This window comes from Lissotriton vulgaris, chromosome 10, assembly GCF_964263255.1.
Source record: "Lissotriton vulgaris chromosome 10, aLisVul1.2, whole genome shotgun sequence".
NCBI classification, from domain to species: domain Eukaryota; kingdom Metazoa; phylum Chordata; class Amphibia; order Caudata; family Salamandridae; genus Lissotriton; species Lissotriton vulgaris.
Window position 1 is genome coordinate 601,965,909 of NC_141698.1, and position 17,590 is coordinate 601,983,498.

The window sequence follows — 17,590 nt, forward strand, 5'->3', positions numbered from 1 at the left end:
TCTGTCGTTTAAAATCCTTAAACACTCTTCCCCTCAGATTTTGAAGCACCTCATCTCCTCATATGTTCCATCACGGTCTCTGAGGTCCTCTGGTCTCCACTTGGCTATAGTACCGCGTTTCAAGAGGTCTAGGATTGGCGGCCGCTCCTTTAGAGTGCTTGCTGCCAAGTTATGAAACTCCCTTCCTGTCCATATCCGTGCGATTGACGGACTTTTGTCATTCAGGAAGGCTGTAAAAACTTTCCTTTTTCCCCCAGACCCCTAGTGTTGTGTTTTGAGTTCCTGTTATCGCTTTTGCCCGGTTTTTCTGTTCTGATAGCGCCAGGACGCCCCTTTGCTGGGGCATCTGTGCGCTCTACAAATCCGGCTAACATAACATAACATAACATAACATATGGTCTGATCACTATGCCATCTTCTTTACACTTCAGTTCTCAGCACCAAGCACTGTCTTAGCTGATAAAAGGATGAGGGGGGGGGAAGAGAAATCTGAGCCGTATTAGTAAGGATGCTCTTGCTAATTATTTTTTAACTTTACAGTTTTCTGAGCACCTGGATGCTAATTTAGCAGCAGATGAACTTTCTAAATGGTTGATAGGAGCCATGGATACTTTGGCTCCCGTTACAAAACATTATGTAGCGAGGAAAAAACCCTCCGCTCCGTGGTTACTCGGATGGACTCAGAAAACTGAGACCATCTTGCCTCTTACAGGAAAGGTTATGGCGCACAGATCTGGCGCCGCCGGGCAGAGAGCTACATAAACAATGCTTGAGGGATTATAAAGCTGCCATTACTGAAGAAAGAAGACTGTACTATTCTAAGGTTACTGTATCAATTAAATCTTCTAGAGAACTTTTTAATGTTATCAGCGCTCTTATTTCCCCTCCTGTTGCCGATTCATCTGATTTCTCTAAAGATCTGTGCAACAAAATGGCAGACATTTTCCGCACAAAAATTACTGATATTCCATCTTGCAGGACTATAATGTGGAAACTGCTATAACTGCTCTTCCATGGTTTCATGTCAAATTTTGGAAGATGTACAAGCAGTTACTGTGCACACGTCAGATAAATAATTCGGTATACATGTATTACAAGACAAACAGAGATGAAGCTGTTGGTTTGATGAAAGCTTTATGTAATTCTTTTTGGGGAATATACAGACGCCAGCCAACACGTGTTTCATCAAGCAGGACGAAGCCTGTGAATCATCAGGGCTGTGAGTGGCGTGGTGAGTCTTATGCGGGTAAGGTAGAGTAAACGTTGTAGACTTGGTAGTCAGCGTACAAGATGTACAAGAAAAATAGTGGCTTCTAAGGAACAGTCGGGTACGACTGTAGACGGTAACCTATGGTAATTGGTTACGCTGTCGCTCCGTGAAGGATGTGCCTACGGTTACCGTCTACAGTCGTACCCGACTGCACATGTATACCGAATTATTTATCTGACGTGTGCACAGTAACTGCTTGTATGTTTTATAATGTTTAGGCACCCCATGCCTTAATATTAGTTAGAGGTTATAGGGTTTTCCTCTATACTGCCTGCACCGTTGTATCTCGCCACCTTCCATTACCAAACTCCACCCGCACTGTTTGAGCGCCTTTCACCTGTACATATCAAACCCACAGCAGATCATACAAATTTTGGAAGATGTACCGAGGCTTCTTACCTTCCTTTGCATGCCACTTGAAATGAAGCATCGCCTGCTAGAAGGAGTCACCTCTGTGTCCCCCTTGGATGCTTGCCCCTTAAAGGTTGTAAAAATAGGTCGTGAAGTTATTGTCCTCACCTTGCCTCAGTACTGAATATGGCTATTGCAGAGGGGCACAATCCCACCTCTTGGAAAACCGCTGTGGTCAAACCGCTTTTAAAAAAGCCCTCTCTGGATCCTACGGAATTAAAAAACTATCGCCCCATTTCTCTCTGTTACCCGTTCCAGCCAAGATCATGGAAAGGTACCTGAACTCACATCTTGGCTCCTATCTGTTGGACTATCAGTTGCTTGATGGCTCGCAGCATGGCTTTAGAAGCCATCATAGCCATCAACAGCGGTTTTTGACAACATCCGGGTCCAGGTTGATGCAGGTCATACTACCCTGCTGGTTCTTCTTGACCTTACGGCAGCTGTTGATACCCTGTCTCCTTTTAGGCTGGTAAAGCGCCTCAAGGAGAAAGGGATCAGGGGCACGGCCCTTGAACTTCTTGCCTCTTTCCTTAGTGAGCGGGCACAGATAGTTAAAATGGACCAATAGTATTCGGCTTCAAACCCTTTGATATGTGGAGTTCCGCAGGACTCCTCCTTAAGCCCAACAATTTTTAATATCTACGTTGCCCCATTATCCAAGGTCGTGAGATCCTTTGGATTTGAGGTGTTGTCTTATGCTTAGGACACACAAATCATGGTGTCCATTACCGACAGCATTGGGGAATCGGCCGCAAATTTAAAAAATTGCATGCAGGCAGGCTCATCCTGGTTGGTGGAAACCTATCTTAAACTGAATGGGGAAAAGACAGAGATTTAGATTTTTGGGAACCAACATAACATCTGGTCGAATGACTGATGGCCTGGTACCTTGGGCAGCTGCCCATCTCCTGTACCCCATGGGAAGAATCTGGAGGGTTATAGTGGACACATCTTTGTCTCTAAACCTTCAGATTAGCAGAACAGTGTCCACCTGTTTTGGATTAATCAGGCTTCTTAGAAAAATTTCCCAGTTCCTTTCGTTTGCATCTTGAAAACAGGCAGTGATCGCCTTGATAATGTCCAGACTTGATTATTGTAATGTCCTCTATTTGGGCATTAACAAATGTTTGGTTAAACAATTGCAGTTTGAGCAGAATGCTGCAGCGTGATTGGTGGTGGACTTGCCGAATTACCACTCCGTTTCGGCTTCCTCCATCTCACTGCACTGGCTACCCCTGGATCAAAGAATCCTTTTCAAGACTTTATGCCTGACCCACAGTGCCTACTACGTCCTCAGGCCTGATGCCATTAAAGTGGTGATCCAGTGCTATACCTCGACCAAGCAACTCGGGTCTGCCAGCAAGAATTTGCTAGTAGTTCCCAGGTATAAAAGGGTCAGGTGGGGAGGCAGGACTTTTTCCACTGCCGCTGGCAGGTTGTGGAACTCCCTCCCTGATGGTTTACCTGGTCTTGGGTCTCATTCTCTTTTCCGCAAGGCTTTGAAAACCTTGCTCTTTACACAGACTTTAGTATGAGCATTTTATCCAGTTGTACAACAGTCCTCTGTAGCGCTTTGACTCCCTTGGGCTAATTTAGCGCTTTATAAATTCAATATTCATTTATTAGAATTGGAAAATCACAATCCACAATATAACCTGCACATTTTTAATCTACCAGAGGATGTGGAAGGTAATGAAATGATTGCAGGGGTTATTTGGAAAACCTACTTCCTGGTCTTTTGTGCATTACATTTTCCGAAAGATTTGAGACTGATAAAGCGCACAGAATCCCTTCCCATCGCCACCCAAGACAAGATAAGCTTTGTCAAATGATTTTCAATGTGCTACGTCATCATCACCTATTTTTAATACGAAAAGCTGCCAGAGATATCCCATCGTTAATGGTCAATGGGAATAAAATGTTTATTCATAAAGACTTTACCAAGGCTACCGTCAATATTCTTAAGGAATTCATGAATCTTCATCCCAGGCTAAGGAATGCTAGTTGTGAGAAAGTGCCATCTTTCTTGCATTGGTATGCCCCCACTTTTTTCTGACTGCTGATGTGCTTTGACTGAGAGTGCCCTGGGCTCCTGCCAACCAGGTACCCAGGGCCTGTGTTCCTTCCCTAAAAACTGTTGAAACAAAACCCAATTGGCATCTCTGGCCACCTATCAGCCCCTAGTAAATGGTACCCTAGTTACCCAGGGCCTGGTGACTAGAGAAGACACCTAAGGGTTGCAGCACTTATTGTGCCACCCTTAGGGGCCCGGTACCTGGGTACCCACACACTGCCTTTGGCAGGGTGAGTGCCTAGGTACAGAACTAAACAAAGAGTCGACATGGCAAACATCCCTGTATGCCATGCCCACAAACCCACTGCCCTGGCATACATCATTCACCCCTCTAGCTGGGTCGCCTATGCCAGTGGTGTGGGCCCAGGTGCATGAACCCTGTGCCCCTACAGTAACCAGGGCCATTCCTGGGCACTGTAAGTGCAGTGATGCCATTAAGAGTATATGGTGCTGGGAGGTTGTCATTACGAACTCCACAGTATGTTATGTTAATGTTAAAATGGGACTTTTATAGCGCAACGGCTACTCCAAAGGAGTGTCCTGGCGCTTTGTGCTCCAGACCTAAAGAAAGAGCTGGAAAACATAACAGTAGAAAGACAGGAGCCTAAAAGGGGAAGCGCACTAACCAGAGAACAGCCAAGTTTTCAAGTCTTTCCTAAAGGCAAGCAAGTTCGAGGTAGTCCGCAAGGACACCGGTAGAGAGTTCCATAGCTGGGGGGCAAGGAATCTAAAGGACCGGCCGCCTAGCCGAGCCCTTTTGATACGTGGCACCCTTGCCAGAGCCAATGATTCCGACCTGAGGGATCGCGTAGGTCGGTAGAAGTCCAGCCTCTTCTGGAGATATTTTGCACCATTACCATGCAGGGCCTTATGGGCTAAGGTCATGGCCTTAAACAGTATCCTCTTCCGTACAGGAAGCCAATGGAGGGATAGAAGAAGGTTGGAGGCACTAGTACGGCGATGCAGGCCAAAAATCGCTCGGGCTGCAGCGTTCTGAGTCACCTGCATACGCTGAAGGAGATATTCTGGCAGACCCAGATATAGAGCATTTGCATAATCCAATCTGGATCCTATAAGTGCCTGAACAGTTATCCTCCGATGTTCCTCAGATAGAAGGGGAAAGAACTTACGCAGCATTCTGAGGATTCCGAAACACGTTCCCGTAAGAGTAGAGACCTGGGATTTGAGCGAAAGCTCATTGTCAATTTTGACTCCCAGGTTCTTAGCCCATTTAGATGACTGAGCTGGAGGGAACATGTCAGCAGGCCACCAACCATGCCAATCTGGTTCCGATGGGCATCCGAAGAATAGTATCTCGGATTTATCCGAGTTGCACTTGAGGCTGTTAAGTTGGAACCAGTTAAAAACAGCCCCAAGGCACTCACGGATACTTTCTCCATCGAACTCTTCGCTCTTACGGCAGGTGAACAGAAGCTGGGTGTCGTCAGCATAAGAGACGATCCGGGCCCCATAGGACTCTGCCAATGTCGCCAAAGGGGTCATAAGGATGTTAAATAGAGTGGGGCTCAGTACAGAGCCCTGAGGCACTCCGACTCCCAATGGCGGCATTTCGGCAGATCCAGGTGGGACCCAGACCGTCTGCCGGCGGTTGGCTAAGAAGGAACGAAACCAGTTGAGCACCGTCCCCCCCAGACCGATGTCGTGTAGTCTAGTGAGGAGATCCTCATGGGGGACGGTGTCAAACGCCGCCGACAGGTCTAGCATAACTAACATCGCCCTGCCTCCGGTATCCAGCACCTCCTTCGCGATCTCAGAAACTTCCAGGAGCGCCGTCTCGGTGCTTAAGTTGGAACAAAAGCCCGATTGGGATTCATGGAGTAACTCATTTGACTCCAGGAAGTTAGATAGCACGCTGTGAACGTGTTTCTCCAGGATCTTAGTGAGTGCCGGAAGGAGCGAGATTGGCCTATAGTTGGAGGGCACTTCTGGGTCCAGGTTAGGCTTCTTGATAAGAGGGATAACCATGGCCTGTTTCCAGGACTGAGGCAGAAATCCCTGACTCAGGGAAAGGTTAAGAATGGGATTGGCTATGGGGTTAACGGCATCTGCCATTCTCGCTAAGAATTTTGCTGGACAGGGATCTAGCGGTGAGCCCGATTTAAGGTTCCTCATCAAGGCTAAGGATGCGGCAACCGAAAGGGGCGGGAAGTCTAGCAGAAAGCAGAAAGTACCATAATGGTTACACTGAAGACTGACAAGTTTGGTACCAAACTTCTCAGCACATTAAACCTGCACTGATGCCAGTGTGAGATTTAATGTAAGATGCAGCAGAGGGCATCTTAGAGATGCCCCCTGAAAACCTAACCTATAATCCACGTCTGGCTGAGTGGCTGCAGAGGCTGCCACACAACAGACATGTTGCTGGACCCCAAGTAGGAGAGCCCCGCTCTCCTGGGCCTGCAACAATGCACATCCTGGGAGAGGTGCTAGGTCTCCTCCCCCAGGATGGGCAGGGGGAAGCTTCAAAGGCATGCCGCCTCTGTGAGCTTCTCCAGACCATTTGCTGTCCCAGCAACCAGCCCCCACCAGTCCTGCCCCCCACTCTGGAGGGAAGACTGGTGGGAAAAACTACATCAGGAAGGGGGGGGCAGCCTGTGCCAACTCCACCCCTAAGGTGGGGGAGACGAGGTGAAGCACGAGCCCGGACTCCGGCCATCTTGAAGATGGGGAGCCCTGCCCAATCACAGCTAGGCTCCTGCCCCCCTCCCACAGGAGAGGAGCAGGCTAGGGTGTATACTCACCCCAGTGCAGGGACCCATTGGTCCCTGTCCTTGCCCTACCTGTAACGCCTCTAAATTCAGTATTTAGGGGCTCCCTGAACCTTCCTTCCTCAGATCCCGATACAAAAAGAAGAAAGAAGATCAAGAAGAAGAAGATCCGCTGTGCAGCTGCTAACAGGACGACAACAACTCACGGCTCAAGAGCATCCTGCGCCCAGCTGCCCAAGTGCCGCTGGCTGTGCCACCTTTGTCCTATCCTACTTTCCCCCCCCTTGCCTTGAGCAAGTGACCAGGAGCCCAGCTCCCACAACCGCGTGGCCTGCTAGCCAGCAGCCACCAACCGAAGGCCCCCTTCCCCTCATTGGATATCATTGGGCCTACCTACCTCTGCACCCGGCTGCCCCTGTGCCGCTGGGATTGAACTACCTGTACTTACCCGACCCTGGGGGACCCCTGAGTCTATGCCCATAACCTTAACTTCCCCAACCGAGTTCTCACCTGGAAACCGGTAACTCACTTACCTGCCATTGGATAACATTGACCAATTTTGACTCGAAAATTTTCCAAGTGTGAAGTTTTGAAAACTGAAAATATTCATATAAAATCAGCCAAATTCCGAAGTACTCACCTGTGATCAGGGGAGAAGCCAGTACTTTACCCTTCAGCCCAGTACTGATCCGCAAAGGTAATCCCAACCGGGTTTACTAGTAATCTGTATTTTCTCCATAGGAACCCATTGTCTGCTTTTCTATGAAATTTCTTTTAAGTGTCTACTTTTGAAAACTTGAAATATCCTTTAAAAATCCTATGAAATACTGAAACGCAATTACCACCCTGTTCTACATTAAGACCCCAGTGTTGGCCCAAGGAGACAAGTGCTGGATTACAAAAGTAACGCGATCGTACTTTACCTGCATTCTGAATTTTCTCCCATTGAATAACATTGTCATATTTTCATTGAAAAGTTTCTAAGTGTGAACTTTTAAAACGGCTTTATATTCATGAAAATTCACTACAGTAACTAAAACGTTTTTGCTAATCTGGTCTCAGCTTTGACCCCCAGGACTGAATCTATGATCTAGTCCTGGAATTACCAAAGTAATCTGCATAGTGATCAACTGTACTTAAATGTAGAAAACCCATTGAGCTCAATGCTATAGTGTGTTTTTGGATTGTGTTGCTTACTACCAATACTGTATTCACTGTGTGCACAAACTTTATTGCTCCTTTGCAAAGTAGTTACATGAGAATACTCATTACGAGAAAAGTATATTTTTATAACTGTTGTTTCTAAAAATAAAACAACTAGATCTGTGGATATACAAACAATTGGCCTGGAGTTCAGTCCTTGAGTGTGTGAAACCTTTTGCTGATTGAGTGTGTACAACAAGTGCTTTACATTGTCTTCTGGTACTGCCTTACTGCTCGACCAAGCTACCACTTGGGAGAGTAAGGTCAGTTCTGACTTTAGCCTCTGTTATACCTCTGGGATTGGTGGACTCTATACACTCTGTACTTCATCCTAGTCCAGTATATATAGAGCCACTTTCTCACACTAGTTATAAATACGTCTTGTTTGATCCATCCACTATGCGTATTTGGAAAGATGGGTTTTCAAAACCTTTTCATCATCCCGAGGAGCTTTGCAGATTTCTGGATATGCAGTCTCAGTCATCAATGGAAACAAATGGAGCTACTACATGACTTTATTATTGATTGATTTTATTGCTAGCATGTGTATGTAACTCGAATGTTTTTTTAGGGCATGTGGAGTAGGTTCTTCTTGACATGCGTGTGTGCGATTTAAAAGTTCTATATATGTTTATATGTTGTATAGTTTTTATTTTTATTGTACGTTAGTGTCTTTTGTGTCTTCTTTATAGTGTTACTCGAGCTACTATTCTTTTTTCAATCTATCTTTCTAATCTATCTTGTTTTCTATCTTTTCTCCTTTTTCAAAATGGCAAGTGGTAATGGTATCAAAATTGTTTCATTTAATGTTAAGGGTCTACGGCACACTGTTAAGCGTACTAAGATTTTAGATTATTTAGCTAGACATAAAGAAGATATATGTTTAATTCAAGAAACTCAGGTCGATGATAAAATCTTGATTTACATGAATAAAAAATGGGTGGGTGGTGTTATTTCTTCTCCAGCTCTTAATAGGAAAAAAATGAGGTAGCAATTCTTTTTGCAAAAAATTACATGTTCAAATTTTGCGTAAACATTCTGATTCAGAAGGTTGGTTCATAATAGCAAATATAAAAATTGACAATAAAGTTTTTTATCTAATTAATGTGTATGGGCCTACTAATGATGACCCAGGGTTTTGGTCAATATTTACTTCAGAGGTTTTAAAATAGGGTAATGTGCCTCTAATTATTGGAGGTGATTTTAATCTTCTATCTTACCCATTATTGGATAAAATTTCAGAAGCCAAATATCGCCCCCCAAAAGCGTTTTTCACTTTTAAATCCTTTTTAAGCCTACAAAAATGGTTGATATCTGGCGTCTCCATAATTCGACTGATGAGCAGTTTACTTTTTTCTTTAATCCTCCTGATTCTTCTTCTAGGTTAGATTTTTTTTTTATTTCTCGTAATCTAATTTCCTCAATTTCTAATCCTGACATTCAAAATATAGATATGCTTTGATTTCATGCATTTTATTTAGTAACTCCAATCAAAGTAGTCATAGTCGCTGGCGTATGAATACCAATATTGTTCTTAATGATAACAAACCTAGACTTTTATCAGCTATTCAAGAATATTTTTCTTTCAACACTGAAGACTCCATATCTATTACTAACCCGTGGGATGCTTTTAACGCCTTTATTAGAGGAGAGACTATCTCCATTATGGCACATGAAAGTAAATTATTTAACACTAGAATTGATGAATTGGGGAAGCAGATACCTACATTTGAGCGTCTTTATATTACATCTAACAACCTCCAATATAAGCTTAAATTACCGAAATCACATTATGAACTGAATTCTATTGTAAGCAAAAGAGCGGGAAATTTTGTTTTAGCGCTAATAGGTCTGGTAGGCTCTAAGCAAACTATCTCCGTATAAAAAATTATAAAACTCTCATTAATGCTATTCGCTCTCCAAATGACTCTATAGCCTTATTTAAGGAGTTCATGATTTACTATTCGAACTTATATAACAAACCACCTTCTTTGGATACAGCTCTTGTTGATAATTTTTTGGAAGGTTGTGGGTTACCTAAAATATCACAAGCCAATACAAATAAATTGAAACTTCCTATTACGGTTGAGGAATTACTTTCAGCTATTAAATAACTAAAGTTAAAGAAATCTCTTGATCCGGATGGTATTCCTGCGGAATTTTATGAAGAATTTTCAACTAACCTCTCACCGTATTTGTTTTCTTTGTTTACTCACTTTAGCAATACAGAGTTGATTTCTGGCTCATTCACAGAATCTTTGATTATTGTCCCCCCGAAACCAGAAAAGGCCAACTATCCAACGTCCCAATTAAAACATCAGTTTATGCAGATGATATTCTTTTATATATTGCTAATCCTGATTCTTCCATTCCTCCATTGTTGAATTTAATTGCTTTCTTTTCTAAAATTTCAGGTTATAAACTTAACACTAATAAAACAGATTTTTTCCGTTAAATATTCACTGTTCACCTGATATGCTTTCTAATAAGGATATTGTTTAGCAAAAAGATGAACTTAAATATTTGGGTATATTTTTTCGCCAGCAACGTAAAACAAACTTTGACCCTAAATTTTGAGTCTGCTATGGCATATATTTAGATAAAAATTCAAAAGTGGTCTTCCTTATGTTTATCTTGGTGGGAAAGAATGGACACAATGAAGATGATCTTGGTTTCTTAAATTGTTTTATATTTTCTCTGTTACCTGTCCAACTCCCTCTTAAATGTTATAAGACTATAGATACATTATTGTCAACATTTATTTGGATTAACAAATCACCTCGGTTAAGTTATAAAAAGCTGAAATTAGCTAAAGTCAATGGAGGGTTTGGTTTACCAGATTTTTTAAAATATTATAAAGCCTTTATTTTAAAACACAGTATTTTATGGTTTCAACATTTAGACCTTAATAATTCACCTGCATGGCTTCTCATTGAAAATAACTTAGTATCACCTTTTCCTTTACTTGCTTTACTTACAATATCCAACTCTTCTATGTTTTTTAAGAAGTCAATATTGTTGAAATATACTAGAATAATTTTACACAATTTGGATTCCGTTTTCCAATGTTCTATTTCAAATACATTGAGCCTATCGCTTTGGTATGATCCATCAGTAAAAATAATTCGCCACACACATTTTCATCATCTGATATTGTAACATAGGAATTGCTTTGTAATTCTATTCTTGACTCCTTCCTGAATGGCTTTCCTTCCATTGTTATATCTGATTTAGCTTCAAACAATTGTGTCTTTCTCTCATACAGTGTCATTCCTATATAAAGAGTTCAATATATCTGCTGTTGATACTATCAATCTTCGTTCGACCTTTTGGAATGCAGAATTAGAGTTGTCCTTATCCTTGGACACTTGGAGGATGATTTGGTTAAATTCTATTTCGGGTTGGTTACCTGTAACACTATAACAAACAAATGCCTATATACTTTTTAATTGTTTCTGGACTCCTTTAAAGTTATTTAATGGCAAACTTTCGAACTTCTTCCAGTTGTTGGAATTGTTCTTTCAATGTAAGTTCATTACGACATAAGTTATTTTATTGTCATTTTGTTTCGAAATTTTGGGATGAAGTTTGGCATGGAATTACTTGTATATTGAATATTTTAGATACATTATCTTTTAAATTAGTTATCTGCAAAGCCTCTTCTCTCATTACTAAATTGCCCATGGTGAAGAACAAGCTGTTTGATTTTTAGTTGTTTGATTTTTTTATGTCAGCAGCTGTACGGACTATTTCTGCTAACTGGAAAGATTCATCATTTTTATCTGTTCATGCATGGTGGGCTTGGATTATTTTTACGAGAACGGGTGCTAATTTGACTTGATCTGGTATTAGTCCTAATTCGAAATATAAAAATTTTTGGAAACCAATTGACGATTATTTAATGTTGAATCCTTAGTATGTACCAATTTAGATATATCTAATTACGCATTTACTTTTAGCTTAGTAGCTCTGTATTCTATTTATTATAAATCTATGCTATTGTCCTTTTTAATTTTCATTGCGATGATATAATTTTGATTTTTAGACACTTCATACTATATTCTTGGTTCTCTTATGTATATATAAGAATGGTTATCTGCTTTTCAATATTGTATTTTTTTAAGTATTGACAATACCTTTTTCGGGGCTCTTTTATGTATGCCTTTTATTATCAGAAACGTTAATAACATTTTTTGAACGTAAAATGATTTTACTGTTTACTTCATAGTTGTAAAAGACACCTTGGAAAAAAGAGGCGTACTTGGGCAAATAAAAGCAAGAGTCCGGGCGGAGGTTTTTAATGCACTAGACGATCAAAGTGAACCACGTCCACAACTGTCGCATGAAAACCTTCTCATCAATGAACTTATCCGAGAATACTTGGAATTCAACAAATACCGTTACACGGCTTCAGTTTTAAGCACAGGTAAAGTGACTGGCTGCTCTTTAATCTTGTTACATGATCATGCTCATAAAATATTATTTAGGCGACATGTAGACCTTGTGGTGATATGTCTGTCCTTAAGAAAAAGTTTAAGATCTGATAAACTGGTAGGAAAGGTTATGCACTGACCCAAAACAAACCTTGTTGTTTGGACATGATACATTGCTTACAATCTAAACTTTTGGGGTGAATTGTTGCATTGAAATACAATGTCTATTGTTAGACGGGGACCCGGAGGGTCGGCCGAGTACAGGGGGAGAGGCCTCCGATGAGGGCCCTCTCCGGTAATCGTACAGACAGGTAACTTCCCCCCCACAGATGGACACCACACAGGGATAAGTTCTGTATACTTTTATATAAATCTTTAGGCAAGGTGATAAGCGGTACAGTGGGACCAGGATACGAGGATCCCGTCAATTCTAGTCTCTTGGGGGGAAAAGGGTAGCGGGACAGTCTGAATACCAATCTGGTACGGAAGCAGCAAAAGGTGGCGCTCACAATCCTAGAGCTGGAGGGTTCGCAAGAATGGGCCGCGGCAGCGCCAGCTGGCTTCGAAGATGGTTCACGATGAGGAGGGCCGTGGCAGCGCCAGCAGGCTTCGAAGATGGTTGCGACGAGGAGGGCCGCGGCAGCGCCTGCAGGCTTCGAAGATGGTTCACGATGAGGAGGGCCGCGGCAGCGCCAGCAGGCTTCGAAGATGGTTACGACGAGGAGGGCCGCGGCAGCGCCAGCAGGCTTCGAAGATGGTTACGACGAGGAGGGCCGCGGCAGCGCCAGCAGGCTCCGAAGATGGTTACGACGAGGAGGGCCGCGGCAGCGCCAGCAGGCCTTGAAGGATGAGTTTGTCTCGGTGTCTCTCGACTCCAGGATACAACTGCCTTCCTGCTCTGGAGCTGCCCCAGTTATAGGTCTGGCTCCCTTTGATGTCCGGACCCTCGCACTTGGAGGTCGGGAGGACCGGGATGAGGGAGTCCAGACACCCAGCAGGGGGGTGGAGCCAGTGCCCGGGGATGCTGGGGGCGATCGACACCTGGCGGAGGGGAGCCATCGACACTCCTTCTCCCTTTGAACTGCCAAGTGGCCTCTTCACCCCCTGGTGGATGGTGGTGCCTCTGTGTCGGGGCCTGGCCAGGCCCGAGGCCGAGGTCGACCCGAGGCCACGCGGCCTGGTCGGGTAGTGTCCAAAATGGCGGCTGGGCCAGGGACAGTGGTTCTGGAAGGGGTCCGGGCCAGCCGATACTGGGGTGTTCAGGAGCTGGGGTTCCGTCGGGGTAGGGTCGTGGGTTGCCCCGGCGGGTTGCAGGGGTTGCTCTTGTCCGGGACACAAGAGGAGCAGGGGTCCGTGATCCGCCATGCGGGGAGGGATCGGGCCTTCCATGAGGCCTGTCCAACATGCGTCCCCCCCAGCTGAAGGCAGGGAGAGTCACCCATCCTCTTGGGTACTCTCCTCGCCGAGGCGGAAAAAGCGGGACAGGCCGTCTGCGTTGGCGTGGTCCTGGCCGGGGCGATGTTCCACAGTGAAGTCCATCCCCTGCAGGGAGATGGACCAACGCAACAGCTTCGGGTTTTCTCCCCGCATCTGCATCAGCCATTGCAGGGGTCGGTGATCTGTTTGCACCCGGAAGTGGGTACCGAAGAGATAGGGCCGGAGCTTCTTGAGGGCCCACACTACGGCGAAGGCCTCCCGCTCGATGGTGCTCCAGCGCTGTTCTCGGGCCAGCAGGCGCCGGCTGATGAAGGCCACTGGCTGATCGACTCCCTCGGTGATGAGTTGGGAGAGGACGGCCCCAACGCCATGATCGGAGGCGTCTGTCTGTACAATGAATTCTCGGCTGTAGTCGGGGGCCTGGAGCACGGGTGCGGTGCACATGGCGGACTTCAAGTTTTCAAAGTCCAGTTGACTTTCTTGGGGTTCTTTTTGGACGTGAGTTCTGTGAGGGGCCCCACAATGCTGCCATAGTCTTTTACGAACCGCCGGTAGTACCCAGTGAGCCCCAGGAAGGCTCGGACCTCTGTCTGGGTGACCGGGGGCTCCCAGGCCTGTATGGCGGCAATCTTGAGCTGTAGGGGGGGCCACCAGGCCACTTTCCACTTGGTGTCCCAGGTAGGTCACGGACCCTTGGCCGATCTGGCACTTGCTGGCCTTGATGGTGAGTCCGGCCTGCTGGAGGGCGTTCAGGACCTCCCGGAGGTGGTGGAGGTGTTCTGCCCAGTGGTGGCTGTACACAGCAATATCGTCCAGATAAGCGTCGCTGAATTGCTCGAGCCCTGCCAGCACCTTGTTCACGAGTCGTTGGAATGTGGCAGGGGCGTTTTTCATTCCGAACGGCATCACCTTGAAGTGGTAGTGGCCATCCGGGGTCGAGAAGGCGGATCGCTCCTGGGCCCCTGGGGTGAGGCCGATCTGCCAATAGCCCGCTGTCAAGTCGAAGATGCTCAGGTAACGGGCGGCCCCCATGCGGTCAATCAGCTCATCTGCCCGGGGAATGGGGTGAGCGTCGGTCCTGGTGACGGTGTTCAGACCTCGATAGTCCACACAGAACCTGAGCTCGGGGCCGACGCCCAGGGCGGCGGCCTTGGGGACCAGCACGACCGGGCTGGCCCAGGGGCTGTCGGACGGCTCGATCACTCCCAGAGCTAGCATTTTGGAGACTTCCGACTGGATGCAGGCGCGTACTCGGTCAGGCACCCGGTACGCCCTGTGTCGGATAGGGGGGCTATCCCCGGTGTCAACGTCGTGGAGGCACCAGGGGGTGACCCCAGGAATGAGGGAGAACAAGTTGGCAAATTGGAGTAGTAGTTCTCGGCAGTCTTGGCGTTGCGCTGGGGACAGGGCATCGGAGAGGTGGACTCCCTCCACGGAGCCGTCTTTCTCGAGCGTTTTCAGCAGATCAGGGAGGGGCTCGGAGTCTTCTTCAGCCCCACTGTCGGTAGCCATCAGGAGGCTAAGTGCAGAGCGCACAAAGTGGGGCTTGAGTCTGTTGGCGTGGAGGACACGCAGGGGGTTTCGGGGTGACTCCATGTCTATCAGGTAGGTGACGGGCCCCTTGCGCTCCACCACTTGAAAGGGTCCCATCCACTTGTCCTGGAGGGCGCAAGGTTCAACCGGGGACATCACCCAGACCTGTTGTCCCGGCTCGAACTCGATGGATGAGGCATGCTGATCGTACCAGCGCTTCATGTCTTCTTGGCTGGCTTCGAGGTTGGCCTTGGCAAGTTCCCTGAACCGCCGGGTCTGGTTACGGAGGGTCAAGAGGTACTTGTATACATCAGGGGGAGTCTTCTGAGGGGCCACCTCCCACCCTTCTTTGACCAGGCTGAGGGGCCCCCGGACGGGGTGTCCATACAATAGTTCGAACGGACTGAAGCCCAGGGATTTCTGAGGGACCTCCCTGTAAGCGAACAGGAGGCACGGGAGCAGCACGTCCCATTGGCGACGTAAGGGTTCCTCCAGGCCCATGATCATCCCCTTGAGAGTGCGGTTAAATCGTTCTACTAGTCCGTTCCCTTGCGGGTGATAGCGGGTCGTGAATTTGTAGGTGACCCCGCATTGTTGCCATAGGGACTTCATGTACTTGGAGATAAAGTTCGTGCCCCTGTCGCTGACGACTTCTCGGGGGAAGCCCACCCGCGAGAAGATCCCCATCAGGGCTCGGCCCACTACAGGCGCCGTCACGGTCCGGAGAGGTATGGCCTCGGGATAGCGGGTGGCATGGTCCACCAGAACAAGAATAAATCGGTGTCCCTGTGCTGCCCGGGGCTCCAGGGGCCCCACGATGTCGATTCCCACACTCTCAAAGGGGGTGGTGACGATGGGAAAGGGTTGCAGGGGGACTTTCAGTTTTCGGCCGCTCTTCCCGCTGGCCTGGCAGGTGGGGCAGGCCCGGCAGTGGTTTGCGACATCGTTCCGCATCTTCGGCTAGTAGAAGTGGGTCACCAGGCGGCTGTAAGTTTTGTCCTGCCCCAGGTGCCCGGCAAGAGGCACATCGTGTGCCAAGTTCAATAGGAAGTCTCTGAATCGGAGGGGGACCACCAGCACCCGGCTGGCTCCCAGCTCGGCAATCTTTTGCTCACTGTAGAGCAGCTCGTTGTCCCAGTAGATCCAGTGGGCCCCCGAGGTATCCCCTGCGCTCTGGGCTATGGCTTGTTGTCGGAGTCCCTCGAGGGAGGGACACGCTCTCTGTTCCTGGCGGAATTGTTCCTGAGTGGGGCCACCTTCTTGACGCCACTGGGCCAGCTCTGGGAGGTCTTGGAGTTGATCATGGTCTTTGTTGCCGGACTCCGGGGAACCAGGCTCCGGGGTGGTTTCTTCTGTGACGATCGGCGGAGGGGGTTCGGGCCACTCCGGTTCCTCTGGGCTGGAGATGGCGCGGGCGGCCATGGATCGGGTCGTTACACAGACCCACTCAGGGAGGCCAAGCATCCCCAGGTGCTCCCTCCGCTCAACGGCAGACCAGGGGGAGCTCTCGAGGTCGTTCCCCAGAAGGCAGTCCACTGGGGCATCGTCGCGGACAGTTACTTTTAGCATGCCGGACACCCCTCCCCACTCGAAGGGGACGCAGGCCATCTGGCACAGGCTTTCGGAGTTGTCGGCCGACCACACTGGACAAAGTACATTGGGTAGGATCTGGTCAGGGGTCACCAGATGGCAGCGGACTGCGGTCACACTGGCCCCTGTGTCACGGAGGGCTTCAGCCCGGCGGCCATTGTTGGTGACCCACTGGCTGTATTTCTGCGTGTTGGCGGGGATGGATGCCCGTGGGACCATGTCCCTCTCCCCTAGACAGACCAGGGACATGGCGGCGGGCTCCCACTCGGGCTGGCACGGTTCGTACTCTTCGGCGTCTTCTTGGGCCGGCTCTTCTCCCAGGGCGGCGGCGGTAATCTGGCGGTTCATGGGGCTCTGGTTTCTCGGGCAGTTGGGGTCATTGGCGTAGTTGCCGGGTCGCTGGCATCTGTGGCAGGTAACGTTGGAGTGGAACCCTGGTCGCGTTGGAGGGCTTCCTCTTCCGGCCGGGGGCGGGGGGTTGCTAGTGGAGGGCACCGTGACGGTGTCCCTGCCCCGACCCTGGCCGCCTCCTCCCCCCGTGGGCGGTGGGGCCCTTGGGAGGCTCTGTTCTGTTCGCTGGGCCAGCTCCGAGGGACTCGGGTGCTCTCCCATCGGTCTGCCTCGATGGCGAGTTTCCGAGGTTCAGTCAGTTTACTATCAAGGAGGTGCTGTCTTAGCTCGACAAAGCAATTATTGGAGAGGTGCTCCCATACGATAAGGTCGAACAGTTGCTCGTAGGTGGTGACCTGGCTGCCCTTGATCCATCCCTCGAAGGCTCGGCTAAAAAAGTTCACATACTCCACCCAGGTTGTACCCGGGATTCGTTTGCAGTCTCGAAACCTCTGTCGGTACATCTCGGGCGTGAGCCCATAGCGAGTGAGGAGGGCGGCCTTCATGTGGTCGTAGG

The 17,590-nt window shown here is 47.8% G+C and overlaps 1 protein-coding gene across 1 annotated transcript in view; it reads left to right on the forward strand.

Moving 5' to 3' along the window:
* Window positions 1–17,590, forward strand: part of CEP20 (centrosomal protein 20) — a 332,701-nt gene that overhangs the window by 60,801 nt on the left and 254,310 nt on the right. The window contains exon 2 of the mRNA XM_086941436.1: window positions 11,919–12,116. Coding sequence (XP_086797562.1) covers window positions 11,919–12,116 — 198 coding nt within the window. The remainder of the gene's footprint in view (window positions 1–11,918; window positions 12,117–17,590) is intronic.